The sequence below is a fragment of the Myxocyprinus asiaticus genome, chromosome 1 (assembly GCF_019703515.2).
Source record: "Myxocyprinus asiaticus isolate MX2 ecotype Aquarium Trade chromosome 1, UBuf_Myxa_2, whole genome shotgun sequence".
Classification (NCBI taxonomy): Eukaryota; Metazoa; Chordata; class Actinopteri; order Cypriniformes; family Catostomidae; genus Myxocyprinus; species Myxocyprinus asiaticus.
In genome coordinates, this window is record NC_059344.1 from 6,648,144 (window position 1) to 6,676,044 (window position 27,901).

Sequence of the window (27,901 nt, forward strand, 5' to 3'; positions counted from 1 at the left end):
CGTCCTGCAGCGGGTCAGCCGGAGCCCAGAGCAATACCATCAACTGTTCTACTCAATGGAGATGGAAGGGTCCGGTCACCCGTTTGCCTTTTCTCAGCGGCTCCATAATACCTGCCGGAAATGGCTGCGGGCGGGGGACCACGACGTCAAGGGAGTGGTCGACCAAGTGGTGCTGGAGCAGCTGATCCGCCGGCTTCCAGAAGGGATGGCGGAGTGGGTCCATTGCCATCGCTGGGTGTCGCTGGAGGAAGCGGTCCAGCTAGCGGAGGACCATATGGCAGTGTGCCCAAACGCGGAAGAGCACTCTCTCGCTCTCCCCTCTTCTGTATTTTCTCCCGTCTCTTTCCACTCCCCTCTCACTCGTCCTCTCTCCAGGCCTTGTTCCTGCACCCCGGAGGCGTGGAAACCCGCCGCCGAAGCCGGCTCCTCGCTTGCACCGGTTTATCCCTTTCCTGGCGACTTCAGGGTCTACCTGCTCTCCCCCTCAGATGGATGTACCCACCCCACATGTGTGAGTGCAGCGCCTGGGCTGGCCTGCTGGTGTTGCGGGTATCCGGAACACTTCAGGGATCAGTGTCTTGTGATGGAGCTGGGAACTGTAGTCCAGATCCCCGATGCGTTAGAGCGGTCAGCACGTGGATATCACTTTGTATTGGTCCTAGTGGACTATGCAATGTGATATCCGGAAGCAGTGCCTCTGTGCAACATCTCAGCATGAAGTGTTGCAGAAGGCACTCTTCAAAATAATCTCCCGGGTGGGAATTCCGAAATAAATCCTCACCGATCAGGGCACAACCTTTATGGTCACGAACACTACGCGAGCTTTACGAATTATTGGGCATTAAATCGATCCGCACCAGCGTTTACCATCCACAAACAGATGGCCTGGTGGAATGATTTAATAAAACCCTTAAAATCATGATTCATAAGTTTGTGCACAAGGATGCTAGAAATTGGGACAAATGGCTTGATCCCCCATTATTCGCAGTACGAGAGGTCCCGCAAGCCTCCACTGGGTTTTCCCCATTCGAGCTGCTGTATGGGCGGCGCCTGCGCGGCGTGCTTGATGTCAAGCTTGGGAGGAGGGATCTTCGAACAGTAAGAATGAAATTCAATACGTTCTTGATCTTAGAGCAAAACTCCACACCTTGTGGCAACTAACACAGGAGAATTTGCTCCAAGCTCAAGAACGACAGAGCCGACTGTATAACAGGGGAACTCGGCTAAGGGAATTTGCAACGGGAGATATGGTACTCATATTTCTCCCTACATCAAGCTCCAAATTACTCGCCAAGTGGAAAGGACCTTTGAGGTCACACGATGAGTGGGGGAACTCGATTATGAGGTAAAGCGAACTGATAGAGGGGGGCATACGTCAAAATTTATCACCTCAACCTCCTGAAATTGTGGAGGGAGGCGGCCCCGGTGACGTTGGCTACGGTAGTTCCGGAGAGGGCGGAGCTCGGGCCTTAATTACAAAACACAATCACGTCACCCCGGTCACTTGTGGAGACCACCTCTCACCATGCCAATTCGCAGAGGTTGCCAAACTACAACAAGAATTCGCAGATGTGTTTTCCCTACCAGGTCGCACAAACCTCATCCAACACCACATCGAGACCGAGCCGGGGGTGGTGGTACGTACCCGTCCCTACCAAACATAAAAGAAATATTTTGGGAAGAATTGGATGCAGTGCTCAATATGGGAGTAATAGAGGAATCGCACAGTGACTGGTCCAGCCCGGTTGTTCTAATGCCTAAGCGCGACGGGTCTGTACGGTTCAGTGTGGATTATAGAAAAGTCAACGCAATGTCTAAATTTGATGCCTACCCAATGCCTTGTATTGATGAGTTGCTCGATCGGTTGGGCACTGCTCATTTTTACTTGACATTGGATTTGACAAAGGGTTATTGGCAGATCCCCTTGACACCAATTTCCTGTGAAAAAATGGCTCTCCACACCGTTCGGATTACACCAATTTGTGACACTTCCGTTCGGTTTGTTTGGGGCTCCGGCCACATTTCAGTGCCTCATGGTCCAAAACCTCAGACCGCATTCGGCTTATGCAGCTGCCTATTTGGATGACAACATAATTTATAGCAATGATTGGCAGCGGCATATGCAGCATCTGAGGGAGGTTCTGATGTCACTGCGACGGGCGGGGCTCACAACAAACCCTAAGAAGTGTGCGACTGGGCGGGTGGAGGTACGGTAACTGGGTTTCAACTTGGACCATGGGCAGGTGCGTCCCCAAATTGACAAGACGGCAGTGATTGTGACCTTCCCGAGACCCAAGACCAAAAAGGGGGTGAGACAGTTCCTGGTGCTGGCTGGCTGGCTGGCTATTATAGGAGATTTGTACCTAACTATTCGGATGTCACCAGCCCGCTGACTGATCTCCCTAAAAAGGGAGCTCCAGACCCAGTCCAGTGGATGGAGCAGTGCCAACAGGCATTTACGCAGGTTAAAGCCGCACTTTGCAGGGGGCCGCTTTTACATGCACCTAATTTCTCTCTCCCTTTTGTATTACAGACGGACGTACATCAGCCGCAATTTCTCCTTGAGGGAAACAAAGTACAGCACCGTGGAAAAGGAGTGTCTGGCCATCAAGTGGGCGGTCCTCACTCTCCGTTACTACTTGCTGGGGCAGGCCTTCAATTTCTGCTCAGATCACGCCCCACTCCAATGGCTCCACCGCATGAAGGATACCAACGCGCAGATCGCCCGGTGGTATCTGGCACTCCAGCCCTTTAAATTCAAGGTGGTCCACAGACCAGGAGCGCAGATGGATGTCGCTGACTTCCTGTCCAGAAATAGGGGGGAGTGATAGGCAGTCCGGATGTCTCCCGGCCTGAGTCGGGCGGTGGGGATATGTGGCAGTGGGGGCGTGGTCGAGCATCCATCGGGAGAGAGAGAGAGAGCAGTAAGGGTGCATACACCTGAGCCAAATTATGACTAACACCTGTCTCTAATTGTAGTGAGATTGGGGAGAGCGGCATAAAAGGACCATGCCAGCGCCAGATCAGGAGAGAGAGAGACTTACTGTGAAGCTGATGTGTTATTGTGAAGCTGATTTGTGAGCGTAAAGCTAATGTGTTTGTGTGAAGCTGTACACCAGAGAAGTGGTCAATTAAAAGTTCCCTACCTGTGTTTGAAGAATCCAGTTCCCGGTGTCCTTCCTTGTTACATTATATATATATATATATATATATATATATATATATATATATATATATATATATATATATATATTTTATTTTTTTTATGTGTGTGTATACTCATGTGTGACCACAGGGATGTTTGTTGGGGGTCAGGGTGGGGTTGGGGATTGGGAAGGGGTAATAGTGGGGGTTAAATGTTGATTCTGTGAATATATGTTTTCCTTTTCTTTGTTAATTGTATAAAAACTGTTAATCAGAAGAAGAAGAAAAAAAAAAAAGACTTGAGTACCTTACAATGCTCTATACATAAGTATTTATCAAATGAAGCTTTTTATAGCCTATATATTCACCAGATGAAGAGTTTTTATATATATATATTTCACCAGATGAGGTTTGTTGATATGGAATAAAATAATATTAGGGAAAAAAATTTAATTAAATATCAGCAACTATCTGCAAAAATACATATATCGGTCTACCTCTTGTCCATTTCAGATCATTGACGGAGGGGAAGATTTGAATATAAAAAATGTTTTTATTTCTGAATGACTTAAAGGCTTGGAATATAGTGCACATGTATGGACTACTTTAATGACCTTTTTGGAGCTCAACAGACACAGTCCGCATTAACTTTGATTACTGATTAAGAGTGACCAGGATATTCTTAAAAAAAATTCACCTTTTGTGTCGCACAGAAGTAAGTAATACAGGTTTAACTATTTACATTTTTCGGTGAACTCCTTTAACAACACAAAGTGGTCAAACATGAAGGTGTTGAAGCATTTGACACTGACCCCGCTCCACTCAGCCTCATCACCATCACAATCCCCACGGGGGCCTCCGGGACCGTTTACCCCATCCCTGCTCTGACGTCTGTCCCCTCCACCACAACCCCCGTCCTTCAGCAACTCCACCACCTTACTTTGATTAATCGCATCAATGCCCTGAAAGAAAGAGGGGATATATCTCATGTTCTATTTTGCACTGCCATTGTATTATTTTATTTGTTAATAATACTTGTTTTCTCCATTTGCACCATTATTTTGGGTCTTTGCCAAGGCAAGCATCACTATTCCTGTTGTTCATACTTAGGGTCAGAAGTTTGTTTTCAGATCCCTATTCTTATTAAACTTAATGTAAAACTCATCCTGCACCGTTCGTGCTACGGACACGAGTGCGAATCATGCAGCTTGTAAGGGACAGGTTTGCTTTTACTTCTCTAAGCAATTGGAATTATGATTTTCGGCATGTGGACATTTAACATTCGTTCGTTCAAGAGAATTCTGCCTCTTTGAGACACAAGATAAAAGTATATTTGATCTTTTTATGGTTGCCAAATATCATTGATCAATCAGGGGATTTGAATCAACCGGCATGTAGATTTATACAGTTAGTTTTCTCCAGAACAGTCTGAAATCGCTACATATTGCCTATATAGTGCACTATGTGGTACTCACTATATGTGGAATAGCAAATGAACGAACAAGTGAGTGATTTCGGAGTCAGCAAATGTATGCCGATCAATCACATTTATTTAGGCTTAAAGTTCTCGTATGTGGTTTTGTGGTTTAACTATTTTATGGCACATTTATGGAGAAATAAAAGCCATATTTGTCGATTACTTTAGCATTATTAGTTATTACAACACAGGATACAATATTTCCAAAACCTCATTCAGAGATTTTTCCTATCTCTAGCATTGATCTTAGGTGTTATATAAGATGTCATATTTATTTTCCGAGCATATTCCTGCCAGAATGGAGGTTAGAAATCAAATTAAATGTAAAAATGTAAATAAAAAATTTAAAACTCCATCCGCAATCTGTTACATTTGTATCCAGTTCCATTTGCCATTATTCTCTGATTTTATGCAATTTCAACATTAATTTCCAGAAGTATTTTATAAATTTGTCCCATTACAAATTTACCTTTTCCATTGACTTATTACATAGGGTACAATGGGGCTAAAGGCACACCTTAAAGCTGCACTCAGTAATTCTCTCCTCATTTAAAAAGTTTTACTTCTAAAGAAATTAACAGTAATATTGAAACATACATGTGAATTTATGACCACTCATGTGAGATGAAGAGCTCAGTCAAATCAGTAACCCTATAAAAGCTCTTTTATTCTACATGGGGCAGGGGTGCCCTCATGGGGGCGACCATGTTAGCATCACATGACCAGCTGAATTCTACTCAATAAATATCAGTAACTGCCCTGTAATTGGACACTTTCATTCATGGATTAAATTAATCCTGGCTTACTGTGCAATTTCTACAATGGCATTAGTAACTGAAAACTACTGTGTTTGAATGATGCAGCTTCCAGGACACGTAAGCCAATGTAAGCCACTTCGACATACTTCAAATAATTACTGAGTGTGCCTTTAAAATAATTTATTTTTACTGAATAATGATGGAGCAACAATTTGTGTGAAAAGAATAATAATAATAATTTTTTTTTTTTTTTAAAGGTGATGAGGGGGCCTTTTGCCCCTAATTTGGGGTAAAAGGCCCCCAGGTGATTTATAGTGATATCGTGAAGATATGGGAACAAAAGTTATAGGGCAAAATTTGTCAACTAATGCATATACTTTTGAAACACCATGATACTTTTTTGAGTAACAAATTAAGATGATGCTTCTTCAAAATAACCACTTCAGAAAAAGGTGCAACATTTCATGTTAATTTCAATCTTTAGCCCTGTTGTATCCACTATCACCTTTATTTAAAAAAAATAATTCAAATCATGTTTATTTATTTGAACTTCCTCTTTCAAATAACTTCCTGGAAAGTCCATTTTTAAATGCTTCTCAAATGTATTCATCCTCTTTTCATGATATATTTGACAACATCTTTTTTTCTAGCCTTTACTAGCCCGGACCTTATAAACAACAACAACAGTATTTGGTGAGAAATTCAATTGAAAATGGAGATAGAAAAAGATACAATGAGAGAGAGCATAAAAGAAGACAGTGGGGGATTTATTAAATAACCCTCATTACTTCATTGTCTCTTTTCTGTCTCAGTCATTTGCACAGGAAGTCGATCTGTAATTTTATAGGTCAAACCATCAGGTAGGAAATCAGTGTGTGAGTTTCATACCTGTTTGCGAGTCTTAGATGCACAGTCCTCGAGCGTTTCCGCTGCCTCCAGTTTGCCCTGTCTGCGGTACAGCGCCCCCAGGCTCTTCAGTGTGGTATTAACAGTGGGGCTACGCAGAGCAGGGAAGAGAAACATCAAGAACGATTTACCAATAAACATATGGAGAGCACATCGAATGAATGAAAGAACGAATGACTCCACTAATCAGGGCAAAACATTGAGTCCTCCACTCTCTGACACCCAGAATCCTGCACACTCACCTGTCCACTTTGCAGGCCTTGTACCAGCTTCCGTACTCTCCGTAAGGGCCTGAGTCCTTCCTCTTGCCCTGGAAAAACCATCACTTCCTCTATTAAACTGATCCACAATGAATTTTGTTCTACATTTTCACAAGGCAGTGTTTGCAAGGCTCTTTAATTTAGCTCAAACCTCTTGACATACAGACAGATTAATTTGAGCATCAGGTGTAAGGAATGATAACTGTCAAAATTAAATATATGCTATAAATTGATTATGAAATAATTTGAATCTATCTTGAAATGTTACAATTAGTAAATAAAAACAGTAATGGTAACACTACAATAAGGTTGATTAATGTTTTAACTACGTACAATAGTTAACATGAACAAACAATGAACAATACTATTATAGCACTTATTAATCTTAGTTGATGTTAATTTCTACATATACCAATACAGTTTTTCATTAAAAGTTATATACATTACATTAGTTAATGCATAATGAACTAAAACTGACTAACAAAAAATAATTTTAATAAATGAACATTAACCAATATTATTTAATGATGTTAAAAAATATTGTTCATTGTAAGTTCATGATACCTAATGCATTTACATTAATAACAAATACAACCTTATTATAAAGTGTTACCAATGAAATGTGAGCAAAAAACAAACAAGTTACAGCATTGATAACATTCTATTTTGTTTTTTGTGATCACAGCATTTCATGCAATATACTGTAAATACACTGGGTCCAAAAATCTGAGACCAAAAAATATATGTCTTATTACATATATTGTTATCGATGTACATTTGTAATTTTGTGTTTGGTAAACTATATTATTTTTTGAAAAATGTCATTAAAAATGTGAAAATCTCCCATAAACATACACTGATGTCCATCATTTAAAATCTAACTGTAATTAATTGTCATATTGGTCTGTCTGCTTCAGCTGCTGATGTCAGTTTAACATAATTATTTTGCTGCCTTGCAAGGACTGCTTTTTCCTGCAGATCCAGACACAACAAGTGATACCTTGCTCTCTTCTCTTTCCTCTGCATGCATCCAGATAGGCTTGTTGTCATCTGGAAAAAATAAAAATTAAAAATAAACATGGCAGTATTGCTTTGGCATTGTAGATATGAATAATTCTGATTTGTTACTGTTTGCACTACAAGTTGTGCATTTCTAGCGTTTCACTCTACATGGTATCAGGTACTGACTTGATTTTTATCGTAATGAGCTTGTAGAAGCTCTTGGAAACTGCAGGTGGATCTTTGCCATGATCCTGTAAGAGTCTGACTGGTTTAAAGGGATGTGATGTCACAAAAGGGTTTAATAGCCTTGTGTGCATGACAGTAAATGAGATTAACCATGACCCCTGAAAGACTACCAGACATCTCCACATCTACCTTACTCGCTCTCTCCCTTACTGTCTCTGCTGGAAAAACCATGACGATGCAAATAAAAAAATGTGTCCAGTCAAAGCACAAGACAGCCCTGGGTCAAATTCGGTCTCTGGTGGTGTTTGATGTTTTCTTTTTTGCATAATTAAAATGTAGATTAACATAATTACATACTTGCATTTCATGTTTGTATTGGATATGAGTTATGTTTCATCATCTAAGCATCTGTAACTTTTTTTTTTTTTACTTCATATTGCTATGGGAAATCAAATTAAACTAACGTAAATGTAATTTACACCTTAATTGTATAGGACTACTTATAACTTTCTAACTATACTCATGAGCAGACCCCTGTTTTGGGACTGTGCTTCTAGTGAAAATGTTTGTTTCAAACTCCATACCAGATATGTCTATTGTTTTCCTTTAATCAGGATGCAGAAGATCAGGATGTTTCATGTCGAAGATGTCTAGGCATTTGCAATGTTTGATTCACCTCCAAAACACATTAAAGTAGAAAGAGTGCATATTGAGGAAAGCCTGGTTGACGCACACACACCTGTGTGCTCCAGAAAAAGAAGGATTTTGCAAAGTGGATCACAGGTGCAAATGGTTCTGCATTGGATCAAGCGACACGCACGCGTATAACAGGCTTCAATTGCCCATGCGCAGACAAGAATTTCACATGGAACGCATATTTAGTGCTAATAAAGCGACAAACGCAACATGAATGTAATTACATTTGCTGGAATATCATCAAATACTTAATGCAGGAAAAACACTGATTTACACATACAGCTTTATAAATTATATTCAATGTCATGTAACTGACATAACAAATGTAACAAATATATGCATATATAGGGGAATGCGTTATGTAAAAAACTATAAATTAATTTTAAAACATAGTTCCAGCTGTAAAATCAAAGTCACATTCTGTTTATTATCATTAAAAAATTATTTATTGAACATTGATTTATTTTATTAAAACACTGTTGCCACTAAGGATATGCTGATGCCATTTTTTTAGAACGAGTACCGATACTTCCTTTTGGTACTCAGCAATGCAGTATTTTTTTCTTCCTGAAATCCATATCAACAGTTCATGTCAATTTTATCATCAAAATGGTGTTTAAATAAATACATTAATTAAACGTTAATCAAATGAAAATATAATAATTTTCAACATCATAATGTAATATTTTTATAAAATGAACTGCTTTTATAAAAGAGCCTCATAGCACAATCCAACATTGGAGTTATTTTTGCCAATTAAAGTGCTGCATAACAGAGCAACACAGATGTGAGATATAGCTAAAATATAATACAATTTCTACTGATTTATTATTAGTAGTATAACTATACAGTAGAGATCTATTTCTGTCGTACTTTTTTCTATTTAAGTTCAGCTATTATTTTGGCTGAGCTTTTATTCTGAAGTGTTTTTTTTTTTTGTGATGGTAGCTTCTCAATCCGGAAAAGCTGGTTGCTACGTGACTCGATTATTAAACCACAGAAGGCTGTTATTTAATTAAATAAACATATTTAGTCTGTATGTGCCTCACGCTAAAAAGTGAATTAGTGCTCTGCTCGCTGTCATCTGCTACAAACCGCGTGCGATGCTCATGATGGGTTTTTTTTCGTGTATGAGCCCTTTGTGTCTTTATGTCTGCACAACACCGGCTCCACACATTCACAAGCGCTCACATTTGAAGTGGGCAGCACATGCAAATTATAGATTTATCTCATTAAGTCACAGCTTTTGGGGTTAAATAATCTCACTATGACATAATGTGATTTTAATTTGTGTGCTTTTGTACTTGAAATGGTATCGTTTTTGGTATCAAAGCATTTTTGCGAGCACGTGTACAAGTACATGAGTGTGATATCTGACCTGATTACGATACCAGTAAAGGTATCGGGACATCCCTAGTTGCCACTTAAAGCCATGCATTACACTGATTTTACGTTGGTTAAGGGGAGATGTTATGCATAATGCAAACTGGAATCACTGTAATGCATGGCCTGTTGTGACTTGTCATTAAGGTCATGTACCCACTGCAGGCTCTTCTCTATCATGTGTTATTAGTAAAAATCTTTTTAAAATAAATTACTTTAAGATTTTAAGATGACTACGTACTGTTGACCGATCCAAACTCCTTCTCATGTGCGCGGGTCAGAATCTCCTTGTAAAGTGTCTCTGCATCTTTGAACTTGCCCTGTTTCAGATAACACGTTGCCTGTTGAGGAAAGAACATCATGACAAATGAGTTTCAGCCAAAGGTTCATGTTTCATATCAAAATTCACATGGAGCGCTTATTTTTTGCTGACTGTATCTGCAATTTCATCCAGACAAAAGATACCAATGGTGTTTATTAACCTTGAGTAATTACTTTTTTAAGAGACGTACGGAGCTTAAGCCCAGAGTACACTGACAACATAAACAGGAAGTTCAGATTTGTCCTGCTCTAAAATTGAAGCTAATTGGTGTAAAGGGCTGAGCGATATACACTTTACACTTTTAGTCACTTATTACATTTACATGTACAGCAGAAAGCGGCTTATTGCGAGAAAGCGGCTTATTGCGAGAAAGCGACTTGTTGCGATAAAGTGACGTTCCAGTTTACATGCACTGTAGAAGCGCCGTACTCTTCCATATACATACAACTCAAGGCCTGGGGATATTTAGTTTTTTCACATTGCTGGTTTGTCCGCGTTAATGAACGCTAAGCGAACAGTATGCGTGACACAAATTTCGTCAACAGCACAGTCCACGTGGCCTGACTCTGCGTGGCCCAGATTTTTTCAACCTGCGGACGCGGCCCTCATCTGTGTGCATTGTCGCGGCATGTGCCGGTTATTGGATGTCCTAAAAGCATATCACAAAGCAGTTGTATTTCACATGCGTAGAACATGTTCTTATTCGCTCACGGTCAAAAAAGTGTACTTTGAAAGGCAACACAGTCGGCCGGGCGCGATCAGATTCGGAACGCGGAAAGTATGCCCGGGCCTTCAGTCAGTAAGCAGCTTTCTTCACAGCAACTTAATTTCCCCACGTTGCTTTAGCTTCTGTTTCATTGTCATGCTGGTAAAATGTGCTTTCAGTAGATTCCTGTTGTTCACTCTATTCACTGCCTATTATAATTTAGCTAATTTCCAACTCCTGGAAATTCACCACTCTCCCATCGCTCTGCAATAATGCATATTTCGAATATCATGCCATTGCTGCCACTAATTAAACTTAAACTACTGCCACCTGCTTAAATTCATGTTTTGGTCATCTACTGTCCTCCAGGTCAACTAGGCAACTTCATCAAAGACCTATTGTACATGTGCTGCTGTCTTAATTCCATGAAGATGGCACTTAGCTGGTGGTCCTTGGGGACTTTAACATCCACCTGGACAAACCTCAAGCGGCAGTCTTTCTAGCTCTTCTGACCTCGTTTGACCTTACGAGAATGCACACTCCTGCAAAACACAGAGCAGGAAAACAGCTAGATCTCATTCTTACCTGTAACTGCATCACAAATAATCCTCGTTTCTCCTCTTGCCTCTGTTACTCTCCCTTCTTCCCTACCACTTGGTTTTCTGCCGTAACATCTGTTCTCTCTCCCCTACTCACTTCTCTCTCTGGTCTCTGCATCTCTTCCCTCCACTAAACACTTCTCTTTACTTGATGTAAATGAAACTACAAATGCTTTTTGCTAAACATTAACTTCTTGTCTTGACACTGTCTGTCCTATTACCTCCAGCACCTGGCTGTTGAAGACACTTCGCGACCACCGTACTAAGCTCAGGGCTGCGGAGAGGAAGTGGCGCAAGTCCCTGCTGACCTGAGCAAGTATCAATCTCTTCTCTCCTCTAGTGTTTCTGCTGCTAAAGTTGCCTATTACCAGAATAATATCAGTAACACTTAAGATTCCCATCAACTATAACTTCCTTATCTCCATCCTCCCCGACTACTTCTCTGACTGCTGATGACTTTGTCACTTTTTTCCACTAAAAATGTGGCAACCATCAGGGGCCAGTTCTCTACACCACACAACCGCTCTCTACCCACATCCCACCCTCTGCCCTCCACTTTTATTCCTCTCTCAGAGACTGAGATTTCCACAATGCTTTTTTCTAACCATACTACCCATTGTCCCCTTGACCCTATCCCCTCCCAGTCAGACCACAAAATTGACACATCATCAGCTCATGTCTTACAACTGGAAACGGCTTTCCCAATACATTTAAGCAGGCTCTGGTAATCCCACTGCTCAGAAGACCAACACATAACCCCAAAGTAGTCTATAACTACAGACCAGTCTTTCTCCTACTTCTCCTGGATAAAACTCGAGAGGGTTGTGTTCAACCAGTTGTCTGCCTTTCTTTCATAGAACAACCTACTGACTCCAGCCAGGTCTCCTAAGCAACCAAATTGACCCAGTTGCTAGGGAGGGTAGAGTCACATGGGATAACCTCTAGGGGTGTAAATCGGACGTTTCATCACGATACAATCTTATATTGATTCTCTTGGCCTGCGATCCGATATTTGCCGATACTTCGAAGTCTGCCGCGATACAATTTCGATTTGATTCAGGGCCCTGCGATCGATATTCCGATATTATGTGCCTATTTTACACAATCAATAAAAAAATGTTTTGCCCTCAAATGCAACCAAAATATAATTTGAATATTTTGTTGAGCTCTCTGAAAAGTGCAAATTTAGTATCCACATTGAGAATCCACAACAAAATATGGTACTTCAGATGTTGAAAAAAATTATACAGATAATAATATAAAAAATAACATCACACACCAGTGATCATCAATCGTTTGATTATTTCATCATGATGGCACCGCGGATGGCTGCCTCGGTGTGGAGCACCTCAGTTCTTTTGTTGTTTTTGTGTGTCCTGTGTTTAGTAATTTTTTCCAGTCAGTTTTAACAGAGACGAACTGCTGAATATTCGACAGCATGTACCAGACAATCTTTTCCCAGTTTTCGAATATTCAGACGTTTTGCTAGACATTTTAGTTGGAGGCGCAGCTCTGCTGTTCAAGAGATGCAGACGAGGGAGACAAGCCGGTGCGCTGGTCAAACTCCGTCAGCACAGACTTCGAACAGCGCTGCCGAGTATTCACTTAGCAAATCTCCAAACGGGGAAAACGAGAGGCGGTGGAACATACTTTTATATCAATGAAAGTTGGTGTACAGATGTAACAACGTTAAAGAGGATGTGCTGTCCTAATTTGGAAGAGCTCTTCATTAACTGTAAGCCTTTCTACTTGCCGCGGGAGTTTTCCAGGTTTATTCTGGTGAGTGTGTATATCCCACCAAATGCGTGTTTGAACACAGCGCTGCAACAGCTGGCTGATCAAATCACAGACATGGAACAACAATACCCGGACTCAGTTATTATTATTCTTGGGGGTTTTAACAAAGCATATCTCACACGTGAACTGCCCAAATACAAACAGCACATCACATGCCCCACCAGAGACAGGAACATACTGGATCATTGTTACACAACAATAAAGGATGCATATCGCTCTGTCCCTAGAGCAGCTTTGGGACTCTCTGATCACTGTCTGGTTCATCTTCTTCCAACCTACAGGCAAAAATTAAAATCAACCAAGCCAGTAGTAAGGATTGTTAAGAGATGGACCAATGAAGCAGAGCGGGAACTACAAGCCTGCTTCGACTGCACGGATCGGAGTGTTTTTGAGGCTGCAGCCACAGACCTGGACGAGTTCACAGATACTGTTACATCATATATCAGTTTCTGTAAGGATATGTGTATTCCTACTAGGACTTATTTAAAGTTCAACAATGACAAACCGTGGTTTACAGCAGAGCTCAGGCAGCTTCGTCAGGCCAGAGAGGATGCTTACAGGGGTGGGGATAAAGTCTTGCACAATCAGGCCAGGAACACACTGAACAGGGAAATCAGAGTGGCTAAAAGAAGATACTCTGAGAAGCTGAAAAACAAGTTTTCAGCTAACGACCCTGCATCAGTGTGGAGTGGCATGAAACAACTTATAAATTACAGGACTCCTACCCCCAACCCTGTAGGGAACCAACAACTGGCTGATGACCTGAATGTGTTCTACTGCAGATTTAAAGGCCCAATCTCACACCCCACACCCACTCTGACCTTCACTTCACACAAACACCAACATCTCCTGCAACCCCCCTCCTCCTACTCAACCTGCACTTGAGATCTGTGAAGATGATGTGAGCTGCGTCTTTTGGAAACAAAAGACGAGGAAGGCTTCAGGCCCAGATGGCGTCTCACCAGTGTGTCAGTGTGATCCTGTACTAACCAGCTGGCCCCCATCTTCACACAGATCTTCAATAGATCACTGGAGAAGTGTGAAGTCCCATGCTGCTTCAAATGCTCAATCATTATTCCCGTCCCAAAGAAACCAAAAATCACAGGACTTAATGACTACAGACCTGTCACCCTGAATCCCCTTCAATTTGCTTATCGAGCAAACAGGTCTGTGGATGATGCAGTCAACATAGGATTGCATCATATCCTGCAACATCTGGACAGACCAGGGACATATGCAAGGATCCTTTTTGTGGACTTCAGTTCAGCTTTCAACACCATCATCCCAGCTATACTCCAGAATAAATTACACCAATTCTCTGTTCCCATGTCTATCTGTCAATGGATTACCAGCTTTCTGACAGACAGGCAGCAGCTTGTGAGACAGAGAAAACTCACTTCTAGCACCTGTACAATCAGCAATGGTGCCCCCCAGGGATGTGTGCTCTCCCCACTACTCTTCTCCACCAATCTTCTACACTTCTAATTCTACACCAATGACTGCATCGCCAAGGACCCCTCTGTCAAGCTCCTGAAGTTTGCAGATGACACCACTGTCATCGGCCTCATCCAAGATGACGATGAGTCTGCATACAGAAGGGAGGTTGAACAGCTGGCTGTCTGGTGCAGTCAAAACAACCTTGAGCTGAACACGCTCAAAACGGTGGAGAACACCCCAACACTGACCCCCCTCACCATTCTAAACAGCACTGTGGCAGCAGTGGAGTCATTCATGTTCCTGGGCACTACCATCTCACAGAACCTGAAGTGGGAGACCCATATTGACTCCACTGTGAAAAAGGCCCAGCAGAGGTTGTACTTCCTTCGCCAGCTGAGGAAATTCAACCTGCCACAGGCGCTGCTGATACAGTTCTACTCAGCAGTCATTGAGTCTGTCCTCTGCACTTCAATAACTGTCTGGTTTGGTTCAGCTACGAAATCTGATGACTACAAAGGACAGTTCGGACTGCTGAGAGGATTATTGGTTGCCCCCTGCCCCCCCTACAAGAACTATACACTTCCAGAGTGAGGAAAAAGGCTGGAAAAATCACTCTGGACCCCACTCACCCTGCCCACTACCTTTTTGAACTGTTGCCTTCTGGCCGACGCTTCAGAGCTCTGAGCACCAGAACCATCAGGCACAGGAACAGTTTTTCCCTCAGGCTATCCATCTCATGAACAGTTAAATTGCCCCATTGAGCAATAACTATGAGCAATACACAGTTTAGTCTTTCTTATATTTATCCAACACATCCAGCCTCTTCTGTCATTTCATTCCTCTGCAAAAAAAAAAAAAAAAAGTTTGCACTGTTCATAACAGATTTGTATTTGCACTGTACATAACAGATTGTATTAGATTTGCACTACCCATGTGTATGTGTGTATGTATGTATGTGTGTATCTGTACGTATGTGTATAATTCGTTTTATTTTTTATGATTATCTATGTCTTGCTGTTTTTGTATTGTTTTTGTATTGTTGTACACTGGAAGCTCCTGTCACCAAGACAAATTCCTTGTGTGTGTAAGCATACTTGACAATAAAGCTGATTCTGATTACAGTTTATTTTTCCAGTTAATCCCATTCGAAGTACTTACATACCCATGACTTGTTTCCAACTATCGCTGCTACGTATCTGCGGTTTTCTTAGCTACAGCTTCCACAGTTGTAATGAAAAATTCTGTTACAGTTAACTAGGATAAATGTTATTAAGAGTGTTGATGTGTAGATGTGTAAAGTCTTGTAACTGATGCTAGTGCTGAGCAGGTGATTTCTCTTTCCCTCGTTAGTCCTGTTCAGAAGGTCGTCGTTGTCAAGACATTTCACATGATGGTTGAACTGCTCCATAGTACTTTAAAATAGCAAATTCTCATGTAAAATTTAAATGGGTCGCATGCACAACGATATCGATGGAAGCCCGAATTAATCGTGCATGTGAGCCGCTCTGCGTCTGTCACGAGAGCTCGCATTTTAAGGAGCACCCGGTTGATGTGCTCACACTGATCCCGTCACTGGAGCTCGCATTTCAGGGGAAGCCCAGTTGATGCTTGTGCACGCCGCATGGATAGCAGAGCACAATTTGGCTTCAAAGACCCCGCGCACATCCATGTCCCACATGAAAAGCGTATTTAGCGCTCATAAAGTGAAATTAATGTAATAAGGTTGCTTCATCGCCTGACGGAAATGCGTAGGGACGTTGCTGGCATGAGAGTATTAAATAAAAGGTACATCTTAAAAAAAGTTCTATAGCGATATTTACGCGTTGTATCGATAACACTGGATCGTTGGTTATTGGATCAATGCATCGATCCAGATCGATGAATCATTACACCCCTAGTAACCTCCTCGTGGTTGCGATTAGTGGTTCTCGCTCTCAGTGAGGCACATGGTAAGTTGTGCGTGGATCGCGGAGAATAGCATGAGCCTCCACATGCTATGAGTCTCCACGGTGTCATGCACAGTGAAACATGTGACAAGATGCGTGGGCTGACTATCTCAGAAGCGAAGGCAACTGAGAGTTGTTCTCCGCCACCCGGATTGAGGTGAGTAACCGTGCCACCGTGAGGACTTAGTAAGCAGTGGGAATGGGGCATGACAAATTGGGGAGAAAAGGGGATAAAAGAAAAAAAAAAGAAATCAGTTTGGCATCAAAAAAGGACACTCAACAGAGACAGCCCTCCTGTCAGTCGCTGAAACCCTGCGACTGGCAAGAGCTAACTTCAAATCATCTGTCCTCATCCTCCTTGACCTGTCTAGCCCACATCTAGTCAACAGCCCGGTCTTGCAGGTTCACACTTTACAACATCAGGAAAAACAGAACTTTCCTGTCTGAATATGCTGCACAGCTCCTGGTCCCGCAGCTCATGGTCCAAGCTCTTGTCATTTCAAGACTGGACTACTGCAATGCTCTGCTGACCAGCTTCCTAGCTAGCACGATTTAGCCGCTACTGATGGTTCACAACATGGTGGCGCATCTGGTATTCAATAAAGGAGCACTCATGTCACCACCCCTCTGAATTTTATTCCACTGGCAACCTGTAGCTGCCAGCAACATATTCAAGGCTTTGACTTTGGCCTTCAGGACAGCCAATGAAACAGGACTCTCATACTTCAACTCACTCCTCCTGCTCTGTCCTCACTCGCTCTTTACGATCAGTGAAAAAGCAGTGCCTGGTGGTCAAATCACAATGAGGCACAAAGTCCGTTACACAGTCACTGACTTTCTCTGTTCCTCTGTAGGGAAATCCACTCCCAATAACCCGATCTGTGGAAACCATCTCAACATTCAAGACACAGCTGAGAACTTATTTATATCGCGAGCACTTACCCTATCCACAATAATGCAATTATTTAATAATTATAAAAAATACACTTCTCTTGTATTTGTCTTTCTTACATGCTAGCTCAATAATATTCTAGCTACTCTTGGAATTTGGCAGTGCGATACTGCAGATATTGTTGACTTTTGTACGACAAACTGCTTATGTTGCTCATTTATAAGTTGCTTTGGATAAAAGCATCAGCATAAGTCTCTTTGGATAAAATCATCTGCTAAATGACTAAATGTAAATAAATATTTATGTAATTACTTTGAACTGGCTTAAAGATTGTTTTTTTCCAGTCAAAGAAACCACCATTTCCACCAATAAGCTACTGTAGATTAAAAGCATAATGCAAGTAACAAAATACCATACATTTATTTATTTTTTTAAATCAAGGCATGTTTTCCACTGACTGGTTTTTGCTAAACGATAAAAGAAAAACTTGACTGTTGTATGAAACTAATTTGTGAAAACAAATCTCTATTGTTATTTTTGCTCCAGAAACTCTTAAAATATCCCTTTCTTAACACGCTCTTATACTCATGGACAGCAAGACAAGGAAAACAGCCAACTAGTGTGAAAATAGCCCACTGGCACAGTCTTTATACAAGCGGGAAAAAAAAAAGAATCCCTTAAAACTATTGTGATATTCACAATCTTTGTATATCTGCAACAAAATCACCAATATCCAATATATTGTTCTTCATAGTTGTTCTTTCATTGGTTGTATAAACAGAATCTGGTGAGTTTATCTCCCCTTACCAGGTTGTTTTTGGTTTTGGCCACATTGGGGTCGTCAGCACCCAGTTTGTTCTCATAAATCTCGAGGGCCCTGCGGTAATAATATTCCACTTCCTCATACTTCCCCTGATTCTGACACAACAGAGCCAGATTATTGAGCTGCTTCGCCACATCAGGGTGGAATTTACCCAAGACCTGCAAACACACGCACACACACAAACTATATAAAAAATATTGTCTGTACTAAAAGATCATATGGGCGAATCTCGAAAAAACATGTCCTAAAGATTTTTTGCAGTTTCTGATGTTATTATCATGCCAATTAAGCACATTTCCCTCCATATCTGCATTACTGTTACACATCCAAAGAGTATTTGAGTTTTTTTGTAGTTCCCAGTATTCTTAATGATGATTATTATTACTGTAATACATACATTTTTAAACTGTATTTTATTTAAATCCATTTTATTATTATTATTAATATAAGTATGAATTAAAGGCAGTAAAACAAATACTGGCAGGATATACATTATTGTGCAAAAGTCTTAGGCACATAAGATGTTTCACAAAAGCATTTGTCTTAAGATGGTTATTTATATCTTCAGCTTTAGTGTGTTAATAGGAAATATAAATGTTAGACTCCCAAACATTACTTTTGCAAATAGAAAAGATTAGAATAGAAGGACAGGGAGCCCTGCAACAGATGTCATGGCCCCCACAAAGCCCCCCACTAAACATTGTGTCAGTGTGTGAGATTACATGAAGAGACAGAAGCAATTGAGACAGCCTATATAGATAGAAGAACTGCGGCAAATTCTCCAAGAAGCTTGGAACATCGTATCTGCCAACAACCAACAAAAACTGTGTCCAGGTGTACCTAGGAGAATTGGTGCTGTTTTAAAGGCAAAGGTGGTCACGCCGAATATTGATTTAGCTTTTTTATGTTTACTGGACTTTGTATGACATTAAGTGATAAATGAAAACTATTTATGTAATTATTTTTGAGACATCCTCACTATGCAACATTTTTCACAAGTGCCTAAAACTTTTGCACAGTACTGTATATAAATACTTTACCATTAAATGCTTTACCTCAGATTACACTAAAAAACAAAATTTTCCCAGCTTGTATAACTAATACGCATACGCGTTCTCCAGTTGATTGACAGGTGACATCTGTATCTAAAAGGTGATTGGCTCTTTTACCTGTAAGGCAGGACTTCCTTTTCTACAACCATTGTGCATTCCAATTTCTCCCATTCATTTTAATAGAAGTGACCCATCTCTGCTAAATAGTTTCTACCATCGCTCTCATGTAACATCAGCTACGATCAGATATTCATTGTTGTTTATTTCATTCGTTACATCCTTTTGCAGTTATTTCCCTCTCTAACTGTGCTGTGATTCAGCAATACAGAGAACTACTGTAAATAGTCTTGAAAATGCATACCTCAATTAATACGCATTTGACAGGCTATTGATAAATTTTTCTGATGATGAAATCATAACGCGGGCCGCAAAAGATGGTGCGAGGGCTGTATGCAAGGGCTGCTTTATTGAAAATATAATTTCTTAAATATTTGATTTCTCAATATGATTTTGAAGTGCTATATGATCTGGATATATTTTTGACAGGGCTTGTGAGATTCACCCATACACAGGCTGTTGAATTTCTATGAAAATCATGTTAAGTCATTTCTTTTTAAAGTGTGCTTGAGGTGTAGGGTCTGCAAACCTTCTCTCTGATCTCCAGCGCTCTCTTGCACAGCGGCTCCGCCTCCTTGTGTTTTCCACGTTTGCCGTACAGCACAGCGAGGTTATTAAGCGTAGCAGCCACAGCGGGATGATCTTTACCCAGAGTCTTCTCTCTGATGGCCAGAGCGTCATTCAACAGGTGCGCCGCTTCTTTATACTTATTCTGATCCCTGCAAGAAAGAACAGAAATTTCACTCCACTTTATGTAATAAGAGCACTAGCACATTTCAGCTGCTATTCCATTCAAAAATGGTGTGGCCGTACCATGGAACAGTAACGGTATATGATATAACATAATACGGAATGATAACCATAGTTATGGAGCATGGTATTTACATGGTACTCACCAGGTACTTCACAGAATACAACAGTTTAGTATAAGAATACCATATAAAAACTATGTTAGTACAATGTCTCAAAAAACATCTGGTAGTCTGTGGTGGTGGTAACGCCAAGGACATGGATTCAATTCCCAGGGAACGCATGGACTAATGTAAATGTATATCCCAAATGCACTGTATCCATAAAGCCAATTGCATAAATGTAAAACTAAAAGTTACTATAATGTATGTACAGTTGAAGTCAGAAGTTTACATACACCTTAGCCAAATACATTTAAACTCAGTTTTTCACAAGTCCTGACATTTAATCGTAGAAAACATTCCCTGTCTTAGGTCAGTCAGGATCACTACTTTATTTTAAGAATGTGAAATGTCAGGATAATAGTAGAGAGAATGATTTATTTCAGCTTTTATTTCTTTCATCACATTTCGAGTGGGTAAGGAGTTTACGTACACTTTGTTAGTATTTGGTAGCATTGCCTTTAAATTGTTTAACTTGGGTCAAATGTTTTGGGTAGCCTTCCACAAGCTTTTCACAATAAGTTGCTGGAATTTTGGCCCATTCCTCCAGACAGAACTGGTGTAACTGAGTCAGGTTTGTAGGCCTCCTTGCACGCACACCCCTTTTCAGTTCTGCCCACAAATTTTCTATCAGATTGAGGTCAGGGCTTTGTGATGGCCACTCCAATACCTTAACTTTGTTGTCCTTAAGCCATTTTGCCACAACTTTGTAGCTATGCCTGGGGTTATTGTCCATTTGGAAGACCCATTTGCAACTGAGCTTTAACTTCTTGGCTGATGTCTTGAGATTTTGCTTCAATAAATCCACATAATTTCCCTTCCTCATGATGCCATCTATTTTGCCAAGTGCACCAGTCCCTCCTGCAGCAAAGCACCCCCACAACATGATGCTGCCACCCCCAAGCTTCATGGTTGGGATGGTGTTCTTCGGCTTGAAAGCCTCACCCTTTTTCCTCCAAACATAATGAAGGTCATTATGGCCATTTTGTTTCATCAGACCAGAGGACTTTTCTCCAAAAAGTAAGATCTATGTCCCCATGTGCACTTGCAAACTGTAGTCTGGCTTTTTATGGCAGTTTTGGAGCAGTGGCTTCTTCATTACTGAGCAGCCTTTCAGGCTATGTCGTTATAGGACTCGTTTTACTGTGGATATACAGTGCATCCGGAAAGTATTCACAGCGCTTCACTTTTTCCACATTTTGTTATGTTACAGCCTTATTCCAAAATGGATTAAATTCATTATTTTCCTCAAAATTCTACAAACAATACCCCATAATGACAACGTGAAAGAAGTTTGTTTGAAATCTTTGCAAATGTATTTAAAAAAAAAAAAAAAAGAATAAAATCACATTTACATAAGTATTCACAGCCTTTGCTCAATACTTTGTTGAAGCACCTTTGGCACCAAATACAGCCTCAAGTCTTTTTGAGTATGATGCTACAAGCTTGGCACACCTATTTTTGGGCAGTTTCTCCCATTCTTCTTTGCAGGACCTCTCAAGCTCCATCAAGTTAGATGGGGAGCGTCAGTGCACAGCCATTTTCAGATGTCTCCAGAGATGTTCAATCGGGTTCAAGTCTGGGCTCTGGCTGGGCCACTCAAGGACATTCACAGAGTTGTCCCGGAGCCACTCCTTTGTTATCTTGGCTGTGTGCTTAGGGTCATTGTCCTGTTGGAAGATGAACCTTCACCCCAGTCTGAGGTCCAGAGTGTTCTGGAGCAGGTTTTCATCAAGGATATCTCTGTACATTGCTGCATTCATCTTTCCCTCGATCCTGACTAGTCTCCCAGTTCCTGCCACTGAAAAACATCCCCACAGCATGATGCTGCCACCACCATGCTTCACTGTAGGGATGGTATTGGCCAGGTGATGAGTGGTGCCTGGTTTCCTCCAGACATGACGCTTGCCATTCAGGCCAAAGCGTTCAATCTTTGTTTCTCATGGTCTGAGAGTCCTTCAGGTGCCTTTTGGCAAACTCCAGGCGGGCTGTCATGTGCCTTTTACTGAGGAGTGGCTTCCGTCTAGCCACTCTACCATACAGGCCTGATTGGTGGAGTGCTGCAGAGATGGTTGTTCTTCTGGAAGGTTCTCCTCTCTCCACAGAGAAATGCTGGAGCTCTGTCAGAGTGACCCTGGCCAAGGCCCTTCTCCCCCGATCTCTCAGTTTGGCCAGGCGGCCAGCTCTAGGAAGAGTCCTGGTGGTTCCAAACTTCTTCCATTTACGGATGATGGAGGTCACTGTGCTCATTGGGACCTTCAATGCTGCAGACATTTTTCTGTACCCTTCCCCAGATTTGTGCCTCGATACAATCCTGTCTCGGAGGTCTACAGACAATTCCTTGGACTTCATGGCTTGGTTTGTGCTCTGACATGCACTGTTAACTGTGGGACCTTATATAGACAGGTGTGTGCCTTTCCAAATCATGTCCAATCCACTGAATTTACTACAGGTGAACTCCAATCAAGTTGTAGAAACATCTCAAGGATGATCAGTGGAAACAGGATGCACCTGAGCTCAATTTTGAGTGTCATGGCAAAGGCTGTGAATACTTATGTACATATGATTTTTTTCGTTTTTTATTTTTAATAAATTTGCAAAGATTTCAAACAAACTTCTTTCACATTGTCATTATGGGGTATTGTTTGTAGAATTTTGAGGAAAATAATGAATTTAATCCATTTTGGAATAAGGCTGTAACATAACAAAATGTGGAAAAAGTGAAGCGCTGTGAATACTTTCCGGATGCACTGTAGATACTTGTCTACCTGTTTCCCCAAGCATCTTCACAAGCTCCTTTGCTGTAGTTATGGGATTGATTTGCACTTTTCGCACCAAACTACGTTAATATCTAGGAAACAGAACGCGTCTCCCTCTTGAGCGGTATGACGGCTGCGTGGATGATCCAGACTTGTGGAGGTCCACAATTTTTTTCTGAAGTCTTGGCTGATTTCTTTTGATTTTCCCATGATGTCAAGCAAAGAGGCACTGACTTTGAAGGTAGGCCTTAAAATACATCCACAGGTACACCTCCAATTCAGTAAACCTCCTATCAGAAGCTAATTGGCTAATTGTCCAAAGGCTTGACATCATTTTCTGGAATTTTCCAAGATGCTTAAAGGCACAATTAACCTCATGTATGTAAACTTCTGACCCAAAGTGAAACAATCTGTCTGTAAACAATTGTTGGAAAAATTACCTCGAGTCATGCACAAAGTAGATGTCCTAAACGACTTGCCAAAACAATAGTTTGGTAATATTAAATCTGTGGAGTGGTTAAAAAAATATTTTTAATGACTTCAATCTAAGTGTATGTAATCTTCTGACTTCAACTGTATTTATATATACACTGGCGGCCAAAAGTTTGGAATAATGTACAGATTTTGCTCTTATGGAATGAAATTGGTACTTTTATTCACCAAAGTGTCATTCAACTGATCACAATGTATACACTGATATCAATGTCAGTACATTAATAATGTGAAAAAATTACTATTACAGTTTGAAAAAAAATTCAGAACTTACTTCACTAGAAAAATACTTCAAAGAGTTCTCATCACAAAATCCTCCATGTGCAGCAATGACATCTTTGCAGATCCTTGGCATTCTAGCTGTCAGTTTGTCCAGATACTCAGGTGACATTTCACCCCACGCTTCCTGTAGCACTTTGCCATAGATGTGGCTGTCTTGTCGGGCACTTCTCATGCACCTTACAGTCTTGCTGATCCCACAAAAGCTCAATGGGGTTAAGATCCATAACACTCTTTTCCAATTATCTGTTGTCCAATGTCTGTGTTTCTTTGCCCACTCTTACCTTTTCTTTTGTTTTTCTGTTTCAAAAGTGGCTTTTTCTTTGCAATTCTTACCATAAGGCCTGCACCCCTGAGTCTTCTCTTTACTGTTGTACATGAAACTGATGTTAAAAGGGAAGAATTCAATGAAGCTGTCAGCTGAGGACATGTGAGGCATCTATTTCTCAATCTAGAGACACTGATATACTTATCCTCTTGTTTAGTTGTACATCTGGTCTTCCACATCTCTTTCTGTCCTTGTTAGAGCCAGTTGTCCTTTGTCTTTGAAGACTGTAGTGTACACCTTTGTATGAAATTGTTTGGCAATTTCAAGCATTGTATAGCCTTCATTCCTCAAAACAATGATTGACTGACGAGTTTCTAGAGAAAGCGGTTTCTTCTTTGCATTTTTTGACCTAATATTGACCTTAAGACATGCCAGTCTATTGCATACTGTGGCAACTCAAAAACAAACACAAAGACAATGTTAAGCTTCATTTAATGGACCAAATAGCTTTCAGTAGTGTTTGATATAATGGCATGTGATTTTCTAGTACCAAATTTGCAATTTAGCATGATTACTCAAGGATAAGGTGTTGGAGTGATGGCTGCTGGAAATGGGGCCTGTCTAGATTTGATCAAAAATGACTTTTTTCAAATAGTGATGGTGCTGTTTTTTTACATCAGTGATGTCCTGACTATACTTTGTGATCAGTTGAATGCCACTTTGGTGAATTAAAGTACCAATTTCTTTCCAAAACAGCAAAATCTGTACATTATTCCAAACTTTTGGCCACCAGTGTGTTGATTTTTATTTAATTATCTGCACAGAGATAACATTTTAAATTGATGCCGTAGTTGTAATATTTAAGTAACAAGTATTATTAATGTATATATATATATATATATATATATATATATATATATATATATATATATATATATATATATATATATACACACACACACACACACACACACACACACACACACACTACCGTTATTTTTATTTTTTCACATTTTAGAATAATAGTAAAGTCATCACAACTATGGAATAATAGAAATGGAAATATGGGAATTATGTTGTGAATAAAAAAATCCAAAATAAATCAAAACTGTGTTATATTTTAGCATCTTCAAAGTGGCCACACTTTGCCTAGATTTTGCAGAAATGTACTCTTGGCATTTTATTAACCAGCTTCTTGAGGTATCACCCTGGGATGCTTTTTAAACAGTATTGAAGGAGTTCCCATCTATATGCTGGGCACTTATTGGCTGCTTTTCTTAATTATTCGGTTCAAGTCATCCATTTCAAAAACATTTTTTTTTAAATACAATTTTAGTTTTATGTTGGCACAATTATATTTTTGCAACAAAACTAATTTCAAACATTTAAGCATACGCCTTCAGATCAAAAGGTTTTTAAGATCATGAGAAACATTTCAGACAAGTGACCCCAAACTTTTGAACGGTAGTGTGTATGTTTGTATATATATATATATATATATATATATATATATATATATATATATATATATATATAGTAATACTTGTTACTTTAAATATTACAACTACGGCATCAATTTAAAATGTTAACTCTGTGCAGATAATTAAATAAAAATCAACACAATTAATAATGTCCCCTGACTGTACGTAAATTACGTAATAAGGAATTCTCTAACCATTTGAGCAATTTAAATGAAGTACCACCTTGATGTTTCTACGAATCCAGAGCAGTAAGGGGCAGTCAGTGCAGCCATAGCTTAGGGTTATAATGACAACGTGCCTCGTCAAACCAATGAGAGGAGCAGAGTTGGGCACTGGGCAGCGGAAGACCCATTTGACCCTACAGCACTCAAATGCAGATGGACCAAGCACAACAAAATGCAGGGATCCAGAGACATTTTTTTCAAAGTTTCAAGCTACGTTTAACTTGACACAGTGTCCTAAAATGTGGGATTTAAGCCACAAGATGATGAAAACAAGTGAGACGCAATGCAACCAAATTGAGACGATCCAAAAGCATCTCTCTGATGTAGACGGCGCATGTCCTGTGAGAGATTTACAAACTCAATTGCAAAATGGATAGCTTTCTAGAGTAGGCCAATAACTTGCTTATGTTTAATGATATGGAATAAAAGAAACAATAAATAAAATGCTAAAGACCCTTTCTGTATTATCTTATAATAAATGCTTTACTTGTATACTCCTATAATAATGCAATGTATTTAAATTATTATATTTAATTATTATATGCTAAATTGTCTTTAAGGTCTTTCTCAGTAATTATTGATATATGTGATTAATTTGATTATTAAATTGGCACATAATGTAATCCATTCGATTAAGGTTTTAATCAGTTGACAGCCATAATCATTTATTACTGAAACTATTTGTAGTGTCTTCCAGGCAGTAATCTCTAACCTGTACACCAGGGCGAGAATGTTGAGCATGGTGGCCACATCTGGGTGGTCGTGTCCAGATGTTTTCTCCAGGTCTTCCAGAGCCTGTTTGCAGAGTGGCACAGCCACCTCGTACCGGCCCTGAGAGGCGTACTGGATCACCAGGTTGTGGAGAGTTCGGAGGCGAGCTGGGATTTCGTACCCTCCCTGCTGCGCCGCCACTTCACCGCTGGGCTGAGCTGGAGTGGTAGGATTAAATGTAGAGGTTAAAGTTCAGATGCAACTGTAACATGGCTATAGGGCTTTGTTCCAAATTGGATTAAAAATGCTTTAGGATGAATAGCTGCTTCCTTGCATACTTCTACTATGCACTACAAGTATGTACTTCACTGGTGGTGAGAAAGTACATACTTTTGTTTAACTCGAGTCTGAAAGACTATAAAGACATCTTTATGGCTCTAGCTCCTGAAGAGAAATAGTATATCATGGCAGTCTTGGCATGCATGTATCAACTGCTTTTGTTTGCACGCACGGTCAAATGGAGAATACTTTGAAAGCTAGAGTTCGACTGTATGCATACGCTACCACACACATAAAAACTTAAGTTACTTTGAGCTTTAAGATCAATTGCATCTTGATACCACAAAGTCTTTTGTAAAGTACTATTTGCATTTAAATGTAAATGTAAGCACTGAGCTAAAATCATCAGAGCACACCGATGTCTTCAAATGCTGTCTAGCCAGCTTAATAGGGATTGGTACAAAGCCTCTTTTTTATTTATTTTTCTCTGTGAATGCATGCATGCCACATGTAGAGCACTCAAATATACTGTATTTCATAATCATTTTTCAAATGTATCCTGATAAAGGTATCTCTGTCTCTCACCTGGCCCCTGGTCATCATTATTAGGGAAAAGATCATCGAGATTGTCCTTCTCCTTCTCTCCAGGTTTCTCCTCTGAGGGCGAGGTGTCCTCATCCAGCTTGCGGATCTGATTCATGAACTCCAGATGTTTCTTTTCCTCCTCCAGCTGCGCGACGCTCTGCTCGCTCTTCTGCAGCTTGTGCTGAGTGCTGGCCAGCTCATCCCGCAACCACTGGTTCTCTTGACAGAGCCGACGCACCTGTGCACGCAACTTCTGCTTTTCAGATTCCACAGCGCTCAGATGACCAGACAGAGCGATGATCACCTGAGAAAAGACAGATGATGTTAGTCTTCCTTTACCTTTAGGTTCATATGTGGATATAGCAAAGTTCATAACATGTTACATGTGGCTTCATATGTGGATATACCC

General features: G+C 40.5%; 1 protein-coding gene across 2 annotated transcripts in view; it reads right to left on the reverse strand.

Moving 5' to 3' along the window:
* LOC127448882 (kinesin light chain 2-like) overlaps positions 1–27,901 on the reverse strand; it is a 62,029-nt gene that overhangs the window by 16,807 nt on the left and 17,321 nt on the right. For both annotated transcript variants that reach the window (XM_051711789.1, XM_051711797.1), the window contains exons 3-11: positions 27,493–27,796; positions 26,630–26,846; positions 20,033–20,222; positions 18,319–18,492; positions 10,054–10,153; positions 7,546–7,595; positions 6,528–6,595; positions 6,268–6,376; positions 3,957–4,106 (exon numbers count right to left, since the gene is read on the reverse strand). In XM_051711789.1, coding sequence (XP_051567749.1) covers positions 3,957–4,106; positions 6,268–6,376; positions 6,528–6,595; positions 7,546–7,595; positions 10,054–10,153; positions 18,319–18,492; positions 20,033–20,222; positions 26,630–26,846; positions 27,493–27,796 — 1,362 coding nt within the window. The remainder of the gene's footprint in view (positions 1–3,956; positions 4,107–6,267; positions 6,377–6,527; positions 6,596–7,545; positions 7,596–10,053; positions 10,154–18,318; positions 18,493–20,032; positions 20,223–26,629; positions 26,847–27,492; positions 27,797–27,901) is intronic.